Source organism: Hermetia illucens, chromosome 5, assembly GCF_905115235.1.
Source record: "Hermetia illucens chromosome 5, iHerIll2.2.curated.20191125, whole genome shotgun sequence".
NCBI classification, from domain to species: Eukaryota; Metazoa; Arthropoda; class Insecta; order Diptera; family Stratiomyidae; genus Hermetia; species Hermetia illucens.
In genome coordinates this window covers 32,749,266-32,763,589 of record NC_051853.1, presented here as the reverse complement: position 1 = coordinate 32,763,589, position 14,324 = coordinate 32,749,266, and the positions used below count along the sequence as shown (strand labels likewise).

The window sequence follows — 14,324 nt, the reverse complement described above, 5'->3', positions numbered from 1 at the left end:
TACTGTTGAGTGAATTTCGACAGCGACTACTATCTAATCGGAGAAAAATATTTAAGTTGCATAGCAAGTAATGCTAGAAGCAGGCTCACCAAAGCTGTCGAAACATATCACAGCAACAAAGGATCAAAACATCCAGAGTAGGTGGATATCAGTGGCCGCTCCGGGAAGCCCAATTAACGTTGTGGTGCCCCATGACGGCAGCTATGAGAGCAAGGAGGCAAAGTCCAGTCGGCTCAGATCTTCAGAGTCAGCTCGTAGCGTTCACGAAGGAAACCCGCTCTCCCACCCTATAGGCGGTGATTTCTCTGAGGTCCTAAGGTTTACCTAGTGTCCATAGCCTGGCTCTAGCTAGAGCTGAGTAATCGTAAAGCAAGTACCTGAAAATTTCCTTCTTTTCTCCGCAGCGTTGGGAATGCGAATTATAGGATATACCGAGTTTGCTGTCATGGCGCCCTCAGTGCCACGTGCAGACCGCCGTAATCTTGTATGCAATTGCACGTGACTCGCTCAAGAGCTCTCGCGATTGGGTTTTGTTATAAGCGGGCCTAATACTCCTTGACTTGCCACAGGTGGTGAGCTTTTGACATCTGAAGTCCGCACCTGCTAGGTAGAATGAGTAGATTTCATCCTTGACTGTTGCCAGCGGGACACAGACTGTACCCGCCGTAGGACTGCCAAGAGCAGAGCCCCGCCTGGTCAGTCTATCAGCCCGCTCATTCCTCTCTATGTTTCTGGGACCAGGACCCCAGAGGAGGATGACATCGAGCATACCGCCCAGACTGTTCAGCGCGTTTGTGCAATGTCCCACCAGCCTGGAGGATGTCGCCGCTGATAACAAAGTCTTAATGATTCGAAGCATACCCCAGCTAGTGACAGGCGAAACCTTGGACACCGTACGATTCGGGTACACTATGTGTATTCGAGAAAACTCCCACATCGGCCTCCCAGACCATCTTTGATCCATCGGTGAAGAATGGTGTGTGATAGTCTTGCAACACACCCGCAGTATTCGACTTTGCCCTGGTTGGAATGACCACAGCAAAGTTTCTCGTAAAGTTCAGTTTGCATGTGGCGTAGCACGTGGGGAATCCCCAGATTTTAAGAGGTACTTTGTCTGGTATGGCTGTAGAGCTTCGCTGTCCAGCACCCGAAATTGCGTAGTCTGATAGCACTGCATGCTCGTACGTTGGTATGAGTATTTAATTGGAGGTCTACAGGGAGGAAGTGCGGAAGTACATTGAGAGCATCTGCCCGGCAGGATTGCGGAGCGCCGCTAACACCTACACACGTGCATAGCATTTCGAAGAGCTATTCAATGCCACTATTTAATCTTCGCACATTGCACAGGAGCAAAGGACAGGATCCCACATTACCCCATATTCGCAGAATCAATAAAGCGCCGGGTTTGGATGCAACATTTGAGGAGTTTCCAAAAGCAAAGAATATGGGAGAGGTTACCAAGCCTCATGAGCTCCTAAATACTGTTTAGTCCGAAGCATAAGTGTCAGAAAAAAAAAAAGACGGTTTGAACCGTTCTCAGAAAACTGGAAATGATAGCATTACCAATGCTAGCAATCTGAGTGTTTAGTGGTATTGTGATTGGAACTGGGAAGTAAAATGAACTAAAGAGTTTTTACTCTAAGTATTGTTTTGCGGATAAAACATGTTATGTATGTTTCCTGTTTACTCCTTCGTGGGGTGGGAATCCACACAGTTTCTTATCCAGGTTACTATTTTTCCCCTATTTGATTTTTCAATAAGTTTGCTTCGGCTTCATTATCAGCACGATTGTGACAGCGAAGAAAACGCAGAGACGAACACAAACATCCATGACGACCGAGAAAAATTCGCATGCCCAATAATTGGCGACCAATGCTCATTCGTACAAAATTCACTTATTGGTCGTACGGAGGTTTGATCTAATAGAACGAGGTCGAAAATAGAAATCTTTTCCAATGTCGGGTGAGGTTTTATTGCGTGGCCCAGTTTTGGAGAAGTGCTCGTTCAAGTTGACGTGGCGTTATGCCTCTTTCAACGCGATATTATTTCTCAAAGGCGTTGGCGGCATTAGATAATTGGATATTGCATTCATTGGCCCCTGGGGGACGAAACGCACAATCCACCGTATCCTTTTTATATGATACTCTCATTCAGTGACGTTTTATAGTTAAGTAATTCTCATGTTGAAAACTGGTAATAAGCGGAAGCAGAGTATAATCGAGCCCGTAAATAACAGTGTTATTTTCACTAAACCTTTCCAAATTAGCCTTATGTGAGGCAACATTAAAGGGGTTCGATTTTGGCACCACCCTTAGCTATTCGAGAGTAAAACAAGCCGGGATACCGGAAGCTGGGCGCTTCGGGTATACAGGTTTTGTGTTCATCTTATGTGAGGAACCCTTTATACACGGGTTTCCGTTTGTACTTAGCTTTATTTCACATGAAACCTTAAAAAGATTGCACAACTAATAAACAGACATACGGCTCCCTTGGAATAAGCACGACCATATCATTGTCCTCATATATGTATATATAGCTTCAATAATTCTATATCTATATCTAATATTTTGTAATATGTCTCTCCTGTTATACTGGTCAGTTATCATTGGTCGTTTAGAAGTTTTCCTATGACTGTTTCATTTGAATTCTGATAGCATCCTTTAAAAAGCAAACTATTTTTCGTACCTTTCAAAGCACATAACAATTTACAGTGTAACATATATATAGCATTCATATGACGAGCTACAATACAAAAGGCAAATAATATTTAACAGTCAATATTCTTAAGGATAATGATATTTTCGATTTTCTGCGTTTGCAAATTGCAAAAAGCTTAACTTTATATCCAACTAAGTCAAACACGAAAAGAAAAATGTTAAGTATCCTTGAATATAGAAATTAGAATTCTTAATTTATTTATTTTCATTTGATTTATTCCAATTCCTATTTTATTTATTTAAAAAAAAAAAGTTAGTTTTACATTGATCTAAGGCTTTTTAGATTTTTCCCCAGTACTGACTCTAAAGATTGAATCGAAAATATCACTTTTTTATGGTTTCCAACTACTACTGATTAACGAGAATTTTCTTTGTTTTTATACTGAGCATCAATCAGTTTCCAGCAAAATAAGATATTAAAAAAAAACTAAAACGGAAAAGTAAATCGCAAAAGTTAGCAAAATATCTCGATAAAGATATAAACGATATTTGGGTATTCTCACGAAAGTAAACCATGAAATGTAAGTACTATAAACAAGAGGAAAGTATAGTTGGAAAGAAGTAGAAAATTCACGTTACACGTACTCTAAACATAAACATTTGCCACCGAAACGTAAAGAAAATGCATGGAACGAAAATCATTAAAGAAAAGAAAAGACAATGAGTAAAATTTACAACGAAACATATTATACAAGAAATACATAAGTGTATATACGATCTCCAGGACCTTCGTCATCGTTGAGACAACAAAGCGTCCCCGACTTACCTGAATCCAACAGGAGTTCCCTCGCGGGCAACTTTTCACTCATGGCACGACGATCCCTCAAGTAACGGGAAAGGAACTCGACATCAGTACGAACACGATCAGGATCGTAGAGGGGGTTGCGGATATTGTAGGCTTTTCCACCTACATAGCGTACGGATGCTAGGTGGCTTTTTCCTCCTTCCAAGGTGATGTTGGTTGGTCCATGGTTTTCAGTGGAGTTATTAGGGATTGTTTTGAGGACGGGGGTGGAATTGTTATACATGAATTTGTGTTGTTTGTTGTTTTGGTCAGATGTCACAATATCACAAAAGAAAAGAGAAAAGGGTTGGAAAGGCGTGGTTAGAAAATCAACGGAATTTTTTGGAATACAATATAAAACAGGAACAAAGTAACATTAATCATTAAGGCAAATATATTAATTTAATTGACATCAAATGTTGGAATAACAATAAACATTTTTATCTGATTTTATTGTATTTTTTTATCATAGCTGGACAAGTACGACACCAGTTTTGAATATTCTTTTTCCAAAACACTCTCATTCAGACACTTCAATCGAAACATTTCGGGTTCAGTGTATACAGAAATTTATATACAAACCGAATGTTTTCGTACTTTATAATCATTTGACATATTTTTCTGCCATTGAAAGATTTATATTTAAGAAATAAATATTTATAAATTAAAAAATACTTAAATTAATTGTTTATATAGTAGAGAAGTAACGGGGATCCACTGGTCAGCAAAATTCTGAATATATTGCTTGGAATGACTAAGTACACTCTTATCAGGCGCAAATACGACGTTTTAACAATTTACTTTAACAATAGTCTCACCACCATCAATGGAGGGCGCGTTCCAAGTTGTATAATAACCTTAATCCGGCTCTTGAAGAAATGGAGTCGGAATACGAGGATGCCTCAACGATGGGATCGGCCACGTCTAAAGGCATGGATTCTACGGAAGGCAATGACAATCCTGTAAATGAGGACATTGTTTTCTAAAAAACAAAACCAGGCTCTCTTTAGCAAGCTTGAGGAAGCTCTTGATTAAAACAAGTCTTTAAAAGGCTTAATCCGCAGCCTGCAGGTGACGATTGCCTCGTTAGTGGCAACCATTAAGTGGACATATGGCGGAGCTAGCTCCAAAACGACCAACTGCCCGACAACAGCATCACAGAAATGCCCAGTGGTACTGCTCCAACCAAATCTGCAGACAAGCAGCAGGCTCCAGCGTCATTTAAGCCGCGCAGGCACCCCGAAGGAAACAGGTGAGTACCAAATTTCCCCTATTCGTTGTCGTGAAACCGCCCGAGAATTTTAGGACTACGCAAAGCTCCATTACAAATTCCGTCACCAAATTCTTCCTAGTTAAAAAATCAAATCCTCTTCAAAAACAAAAAGGACCAAAGACCTTCTCGTGAAGAAACAAGCGAAGTTCACTACCATCATAAGCCCTCATTTACCAATTTTAACCTTTTCCAAACCGACAGACACCATCCTAGCCACTCAATCACACACCCTGCCAGAGGCACTGCAATACTAGTCTGCCACAAATTCCTAGCCACGCAACTGTTTCCACCCCAGAACGGCCTTAAATCCCTCGAGGTAACTATCGCCTCAATAGAAACCACGTCCAGCTTCATATACGTTGTATCTCTATACTGTTTCAAACAGCTCTTTGAACCGAACGATCTCTTCAGTATCATATCCTTTTGTGAGAACCAGTCATGGCTCCTGGTGTTGGAAGCCTACTTAAATGGCAGACATACTTCCTGGTTTGACCCCTATATAAATAACAGCGGTCGTCAGTTTCACCGCTGGTTGACATAAAACCCTAATGCACGTGGAATCTCCCATTTTAGCCCGGTACTCCATACATACAACGTAAAGAACTGCCGCGCATACCTTGATCACTTCCCGATTAGCAGGAACATCATCCGAACTCGAATACGTTCTCATTCGTAGAAACCGTACCCGGCATCAGTGGCCACGATGCCATTATCCTTGACATTTAACTTCCCGATAGAGTCATGCTCTCACCGTCTTTGACAGCACCTGATTTCAGGAACGTTTACTGACGGCTCATTAACCAATCGCTTAGACACAAGCTATCCCAAATCCAACTTCCACAAAACAACCGAATCACAAATGATATCATTAATAGGACGGTTTCTCAGTAAACTGGCTATTCAGGAAGTATGCGACCAGCTTACACCTGCCCACGTCTTCAACTACCGAAACCTGAGTTCCCTTCCGGACGACATCCTTCAAGATATACATTACAAAAAAACCGTATGACATCCTGCCTCAAAACATTTCTCCTCTTGAGAAAGCAAACGTCCTTGCGAACCACTTCCTCAAAGCCCAAATTTGGCAAAAAACTACTAATGGTATAAAAGGTTTGAACATCTTATCAGTAAGCGAGCAATATCTTCTCAGAGATAGATGCATGTGGATATTGCTTTTGCAGTTACTTGATCTCTTTGCAATCCGCTCCAGAAGGAGCAAAATGCACGGCAGGATGGGGCTGGCTAGTGAGAATTTGCAGACAGTGCAGGATAGTGATAATTTCTCCTGAGCCCGGAGCCTTTGAGTGTCTCAGAATCAGTATCAGATGAGCAAAATGAATTTGAGAGCTAGTAGCTATATCCTGCTTGACTGTCGGAATAGATTCGAATGGTCCTACCCCGCCACTTCTGTCACAGACGTTCTCCTACCTGAAACGTGGTTGTAATTTTGTTAACGATTCGGCCCGCTTCTATAATTGAATTTCCCAAAAATCTTCCTAAGTGCGATTTGGGATTTTAACAGCCAAGTAGGGACAATGCGGTCCTCAAACATACATGGGCCTCTCCAGACGGGACCACTTTCAACCAAATTGACCACGTGTTGATCGAACGCCGCCACCTCTCAGCCTTGATGAATGTCAGAACATATAGGGGGGCCAATATAGACTCGGATCACTATCTCATTGGCATGGTGCTCCGAGCTCGAATAACAACACCGCCCAGAAACCCCTCTGACAATCAGGTGAGAGTTAACACTGAACCCAGCTGCAAAAAGAGTCGGAACGGCTGGTTTGACGATGAATGTAAGCTACCAACGGAACGGAAGAATGCTGCATACCGAGTAATTTTGCATTCTCAAAGGACGCGGGTACGCGCAGAGACTTAGCACGAACTCTGGCGAACGGAGAAGCGACTTTACATATGGAAAAAGAAAGCCTGGGAGAACCAACAGGGAGTAACCGCACCAGGCGCGCAAGTTTCCCCAACAAGACAGCAGGATGAAGCCTTACACACCTCGATCTTCATCCTGCCGAGACAAAGAGGGAAATCTGATTTCCGACAGAATCGACATATTGGAGCGATGAGTTGGGTACTTTGATGAACTACTGAACAACCAAAACATCGGTAAATTGGAGGTCCCGCCAACTGAAGTCGACGGACAAATACTGCCACCGCCAAGTATAGAAGAAACAGTCCATGCAATTCATCGGCTTAAAAATCATAAGTCGCCAGGAGCCGATGGAATTACAGCCGAATTGGTTAAATATGGAGGTGACCAATTACGCCAAGTTGTTCATCAACTTGTGCTCAAGGTGTGGGACAGCGAATCAATGCCTGACGATTGCCAACGAGGCATAATCTGTCTCATACATAAAAATGGAGATATCACACAGTGCAGCAATTATAGAGGTATCACGTTGCTCAGGACCATCTAAAAGATATTCTCCGCTATCTTGCTAGGCGAGATAGCCCCATCCGCCCAGAACAATATTGGTCAATACCAAAGAGGCTTCACTCCAGGCAAATCAGCAACAAATCAGATTTGCTCTCTGCGACAAACGATGGAAAAATTGTCGGAATGTAGACATCAGTTGCACCATCTCTTCATCGACTTTAATGCCGCCTATGATAGCATAGCCAGGGTAAAACTGTACACGGCCATGAGAGGATTTGGTATCCCGACGAAGTTGATAAGACTGACTAGGTTGACTCTGACCAATGTGCGAGGCCAGATAAAAGCAGCAGGATCACTCTCAAGACCATTCGACATCAACAACGGTCTACGACAAAGGGATCTCCTATCATGTGTCTTCTTTAACCTGGCCCTCGAGAAAGTGATCCGTGATGCTGAGATAAATGCGAGGGGTACGATCCCCTTTAAGTCCATCCACCTACTGGCCTATGCTGACGGACGGAACCGAGACGTACAAACTGCCTTTATCCAGATCGTCGCGAGATCTTGGGCTGCACAAACAAAATATATGGTGGCAACGTCAGCACCAAACCGCACTGGTTAAACCAGAAGAATAAGGATTGGAGACTACAACTTTGGGACCGTTGATAATTTCTCCTATCTAGGGTCGAAAATCACAACCGGTAACAGCTACAATGGTGAAATCTGCGCACGGTTGTTGGCAGCCAACAGAACCTATTTCAGCTTACAAAAACTGTTCCGCTCGAAACGTCTCACTATAGGATCAAAGCTCTTACTGTACAGGACAATGATCTTGCCAATCTACATGTATTCGTCGGAGACGAGGTCTTAGCAAGAAAAATTGCGAACTCTAGGCCGCATTCGAGAGAAGAATCCTCTGAAGAATTTTTGGCCCCCTACATGAGGATGGACGATTCCGTAACCTATATAACGACGAAATCTGTGATTGATACCATGACCATCAGGTTGTGGACAAAATCCGGCTCAATAGGTTACGGTGGGCGAGTCACTTAACCCGTATGGTTGAAGATGATCCAGCCCGGAAAGTCTATAAGGACAATATCTATGGTAGAAAAGGAAGACGATGGAGAATCTGCCTGAGATGGAACGATGGCTTAGGCCAGGACGCGAGACAGCTTTTAGGGATATCGAATTGGTGGACGTTGGCGCAAAATCGGGATATCTAGAGTTCCTTTTGTTTGTTTGATACAAAACCTTAATAAGCTTCAAATGTGGCCTACAACTATCTTTGACGCATATTTGCACCAATGAAATCGTGGAACCAGAGATAATGTGTTTATACAGAAGAGAACTCAGGACAGAACTGTAGAACTCAGGACAAGCGGCAATCTGTTTGGTTTTCTTGACGCACAGACAACAGACACTTACATTGGGGAACACCTACCCCTAGTATCGATATGCGGTCAAGAGCGGGTTGCACAAAACTTAATTAGCCTATTACGGGGTTAGCCCTTGGGAAGTGGACTTTGTTTAATTCCACTTAGGTCTGGTTATTCATGGGTGGTCCTAGCAGACTTTTCTGGTAGCTCGACTCGATTCGCGGGAGAAAGTTCATCCATTCTTAGAACAGGGTGCCGTGGAAAGGCACCAGCGTCAGATTAATTTCGGATTAGTACGAATTTTTAGAATAAATTTCTATCTTCAGGTAAAAGTGCACTGGTGGTTTTGAACCAACCAACTTTTCATTCGTTTTGAACTACATAAACTTAAAGCAAAAACGACATCAGCACCAATACCGAATGTTAACTATAGATAATTTTTGCTGACCAGTGCTCCCCTTAAAAGTTATATTTATCTTTTTACTTACCAATATATCTGCGAGTGATGGGGTCCAAATTGATAGATGGATCGTCGATGTAGGGCCTCAATGGGTTTGTTACTCGAGAAATGTAGGCATTGAGAACCGATGATGAAACAGGCTCAGGTCTAAAAAGTTTTTATTGAAACTTTGAGAATACCTCCAGCTATAAAATAAATTTAATTTATTACCTTGTCACTGGGAAGGGTGTGACACTGCGTGCTCTACGGAACACAGGGGTATGGATTTCACGTAGGAGTGTGGCAGCTGATGTACGAATACGTCTTGCTTCATCATCGAATTGCTGTAAGATACTCAAGTTATTAAAATTTCTTTGATTACTTAGAAACATTAAATAACAGAGGACGAAATATGACACAAATAAGTTTTCGTTTCGCACCAAAATTCTCATATTTTGATATTCTGCGTATGTATCATATTTCGTCAGAAGCATGTATACAAATTGAGTAGATAACTCAACAAGCTATAAACCTGAAGCCTAAAGCTACTTCAAATTTCAACAACCAAACGGACTTACAATATAACTATTCGAGTTCAAATAATCGTCGAGATAGCGGTACCCAAATCGTGGGCGAACCCTGTTTTCAATACGCTGATATTCCTTGTATAGGGTGGAGGGTAGGGTTCTATAGCTTGGTGTATAGCTGGTAAGTGGTGAACTGTACGAGTAGGATGAGATTGGCAAGGAGTACGAGTAGGTGGTAATTGGTGAGGAGTAGGTCAAACTCGTTGTCCTAATTGGTGATAGTTCTCTAACTGGTGATTCGATCACACGCACTGGGGAGTAGGTGCGTGTAGTACGGATATAACGAATTGGTGAATATGTTGACCGTACTGGCGAATTAATAATTCGAGTGCCAACTACTAAACGTTTGTGGGCGACATAGGGGATTGATTTGTATGAGTATATTGGGTAGGATGCCGTGTATACCTAGATTTATCGTGGAAAGGATAAACATAAAAATTAGTTAATACTAAGTAAGATTTTTGAACAGTTTTCATGTGGATGGTACGATGATATGATCCGACGTAATAGTGAAATAGTAGTAACTGATAATGCGGGATGAAGTGATCTGATCAGTGGAAAAAATTCGTCCGTTTTATACTTACACGTCTAACCACGGGTGTGTAACTGTAGATAGGATACTGAAAAAAATAAATCAGATTAATGCAATGTGAAATATTTGTATCTAAAATATGTAAAATGTTAAACCCTAACAAAAGTAATTTTCAAAACCATTGATCTTACCTATTTGTCATTGCAATCAAAGGTAACTTTGCGACCAACTTCAAAACTTACCAATTCAGATTCCCAACTTTTTTAAAACAAAACCATCTAGTCTTGTATATATATTCCCACACCCGACGTTTTTCCTTTACCTTACCCCCAAGAAATCTAATTGATCAATCTTCCAAAATAAGTACCTTCGCAGCTTTCGTCCGAACCGAAGTCTTCACCTTTTCCTGAATGATAGATACAAATTAAATCTATTTAGTGAAATTTTTTTCAACTATGTTTAATTCGTTCCACGCCACAAGTGGTTTTATTGGAGAACAGGAAGGAGAAATGTGTTTTTGTATATAATTCGAAGTATGTATTTATTATATACTCGTTTACGCATGCAGTATAGGAAAAAGTCGATGAAAATTAAAGAAAACATTTTTGTTTTAATTTACACAGTTCTCGTACATGTATGTAGATATGTTGGATTGTATCTGAGAAGTGTATTGTGAGGCTACCATTGCGTCATAGGCAATTTTACTGTTGTTTAAAAACAGTGGTGCTCGTATTCGTCCTTTCCCTAAGCTGGCAAGTACAAACAAAGGACGAAAAACGGATAATCTAGGCATTTTTTAAATATATAAAGTATTTAACTTTAAGGTATATTCCCTGTTGCCTGAAGGAATTTCATTTAATACTGCCGAGATATACTTACCTACTAGAAGTAGAGGCTTCGAGTAATATTTAGGTGGGATACGTTAGGCTTGGACCACAACTTAGGCATCAACTCACCCAAAATATACGGGATATGATCCCGTCGGAAGTTTTACTATCAACGGGATAAAAATTGCCACTGTTCACGGCTTGTTAGCTTTACCACGGTTTTCTCCTGTCGCTGACTCCCAAAACACCAATTTTAGGGATTATAGTCCGACCGCATGTACTGTAGACTATTCAAACATCTATAGTTCATCGAGTGCAACATATCATCATCACCATCAACGGCGCAACAACCGGTATCCGGTTTAGGGCTGCCTTAATAAGGAACTCCAGACATCTCGGTTTTGCGCCGAGGTCCACCAGTTCGATATCCCTAAAAGCTGTCTCGCGTCCTGACCAATGCAATCGCTTCATCTCAGGCAGGGTCTATCTCGTCTTCTTTTTCTACCATAGATGTTGCCCTTATAGACTTTCTATTGGATCCGTCCATTGAATCATGCTCATCCATACCGATTAAGCGACCCGCCCACCGAAACCTATTGAGCCGGATTTCATCCACAATCTGACGGTCATGGTATCGCTCATAGATTTCGTCGTTATGTAGGCTACGGAATCGTCCATCCTCATGTAGGGGGCCAAAAATTCTTCGAAGGATTCTTCTCTCGAACGCGGCCAAGAGTTCGCAATTCTTCTTGTTAAGGATCTAAGCCTCCGAGGAATGCATGAGGACTGGCAAGATCATAGTCTTGCACAGTAAGAGCTTTGACCCTATGGTGAGCGGACAGTTTTGATAAGCTGAAATAGGCTCTGTTGGCTGCCAACAACCGTGCGCGGATTTCATCATCGTAGCTGTTATCGGTTGTGATTTTCGACCCTAAATAGGAGAAATTGTCAACGGTCTCAAAGTTGTATTCTCCTATCCTTATTCTTCCTGTTTGACCAGTGCGGTTTGATGTTGTTGGTTGGTTCGTCTTCGGTGCTGACGTTGCCACCATATATTTTGTCTTGCCTTCATTGATGTGCCGCCCAAGATCTCGCGCAAATAACCGCCTGCTCGATCTGGATGAAGGCAGTTTGTACATCTCGGGTCGTTCTTCCCATGATGTCGATATCGCCAGCATAGACCAGTAGTTGGGTGGACTTAAAGAGAATCGTACCTCTTGCATTTACATCAGCATCACGGATCACTTTCTCGAGGGCCAGGTTAAAGAGGACGCATGATAGGGCGTCCCCTTGTCGTAGACCATTGTTGATGTCGAATGGTCTTGAGAGTGATCCTCCTGGTTTTATCTGACCTCGCATATTGGTCAGGCGCAGCCTAGTCAGTCTTATTAATTTCGTCGGGATACCGAATTCTCTCATGGCCGTGTACAGTTTTACCCTGGCTTCTTTCTATCTACTGGCGGCAAACCTGGCAAAGTTGCAGGACTGTCATTATACATTTTTCTGGTTCAAGAGCCATGGGTTCTTTTTTAACAGAATCTGCTGTACTGGATCAGTCAAGGGGACTACGATCTTCTTCGATAAAAGATTTTCGAGACCGAGGGCCGGCTAAAACTTCGCAATTAGAGGAGAATATCTTATAGATGGAACTTGGCAACGTGATACTTCTAAAATTGCGACATTGAGTGATATCTCCGTTTTTATGTATATGGTAGACAATGCCACATTATTACGCAAACCTTGGGCACTTTTCGCCATGATAAGTTGGTCTGATGACAGCTATCGGTTTCTAATCAATGACTTTCTGCGAAGAGGATTATATATTCAATCCCTTGTTCATGCTGTCAAAAGCCTTCTCAAAATCGATGAAAAATAAGTAGAAAGGGGATCTAAACACCAAACACGGTTTGACAATAATTAACGAGAACCACATCAAAGTTCATGCAGAATGAAAACTGGCCTGCTCTCCCTCTTTTAAGCTTTAGGGGTATTCTTTGATGCGTTTGAAGATCATTTTAGTTATTATCTTTGCAACAGAAGGAAACACACAAATACCACCCTTTCACAGAGGATTAACGATCATCCCCTCCTTCTATTCACTAGGGAAGATCTCGGATTCCGAGGATTCTGTGGAGAGTTTGTGAAGCTTACTGACTTTGTTTTTCTTAATAGTATTGTCGACAAATGTGGTTTGGTTTCATTTCTGTTTAGAGGAGTAGTCGGTACCGTATTTAATATATCGCTTTGCTATTTTATTCATAAAAAGTAGAACTTCACCAGAGGTTACACGATCGAAAATTGCGGTGCTCCTCCCATCTCCTAAGCTGCTTTTCGCTGCAGATATAGAAGAGCTTAACTGTAATGTAATTTGCAGGACCAACAATAGATTTGCGACCACTTGTGAATTCCTTTATGATAGTTTATATGCTGCTGAAATCGTTATTATTCGCGGAACTCCTGCCTCCTTAACCAGCGCAATAAATAAATCTCCTTTGTCACGGGTTAGGACTACACTTCTTGAGATTTACCACAGTATCGGAAATCAAATGCATCATGATCGCCCCCACCTCATAGCTGCAGTAACAATATTCGGTTCCTTACAATCGTTGATCCGTTTTCAGGATGCGACAGATAATTTGGCTTGTGTCAGAGGAAAGAACACCTCTGATGGCCGCCCAATGGTCGTCAATATTGGCAGTAGCCGCGTCTTTGCTGGTCAGGGCTGCTTTTTCGATGCTATTCTTGAAAATCCGGCCACACTGCAGTAGTAGTGGTTTGACTGTATGCGCATTTCTTTTGTTTCTTTACTTTTTGGTGACGAGCCGCTGACAAAATTCTTTAAATCCATTTGAATACACGCAGCACTTTTGCTTCTCCCTACTAGACAGCATCTTTTATCTCTTCCATTATACTTCAGTTTCTTCTTCTTTTTCTTCAGCCTTTGTCCCGTTCACAAGTGGGGTCGGCTCGTCATGATCGGTTTCGCCATTTGGCTCTATCTATCGGTATCGGAAGGTTCGACCTCTAAAGTGATGGTCTCACCAGTCAAGGTATTGACGTTGATTTGCATTCCACCTCAGAGACGGAGAACCAAGTGGAGGGTCGACTCCTTCTGGATGTTGTAATCAGACAAGGTGCGACCGTCCTCCTGCTACTTTCCGGCGAAGATCAAACGTTGCTGATCTGGGGGAATTCCTTCCTTATCCTGGATCTTAGCCTTGACGTTCTCGATCGTATCGGAAAGCTCGACCTCCAAAGTGATGGTCTTACCAGTCAAAGTCTTGACGAAGATTTGCATGCCACCTCGGAGACGGAGAACCAAGTGGAGGATCGACTCTTTCTGGATGTTGTAGTCAGATAGAGTACGCCCGTCTTCCAATTGCTTTCCAGC

General features: G+C 42.1%; 1 protein-coding gene across 2 annotated transcripts in view; it reads right to left on the bottom strand.

Annotated features, from left to right (window-relative positions):
* Window positions 1-14,324, bottom strand: part of LOC119657955 (uncharacterized protein CG45076) — a 41,858-nt gene that overhangs the window by 12,078 nt on the left and 15,456 nt on the right. The window contains exons 2-7 of one of the 2 annotated variants that reach the window (XM_038065157.1): window positions 10,474-10,512; window positions 10,159-10,194; window positions 9,566-9,979; window positions 9,219-9,331; window positions 9,037-9,155; window positions 3,484-3,660 (exon numbers count right to left, since the gene is read on the bottom strand). In XM_038065157.1, the coding sequence (XP_037921085.1) occupies window positions 3,484-3,660; window positions 9,037-9,155; window positions 9,219-9,331; window positions 9,566-9,979; window positions 10,159-10,194; window positions 10,474-10,512 (898 nt within the window). The remainder of the gene's footprint in view (window positions 1-3,483; window positions 3,661-9,036; window positions 9,156-9,218; window positions 9,332-9,565; window positions 9,980-10,158; window positions 10,195-10,473; window positions 10,513-14,324) is intronic. The other variant, XM_038065158.1, reaches the window with a different exon arrangement.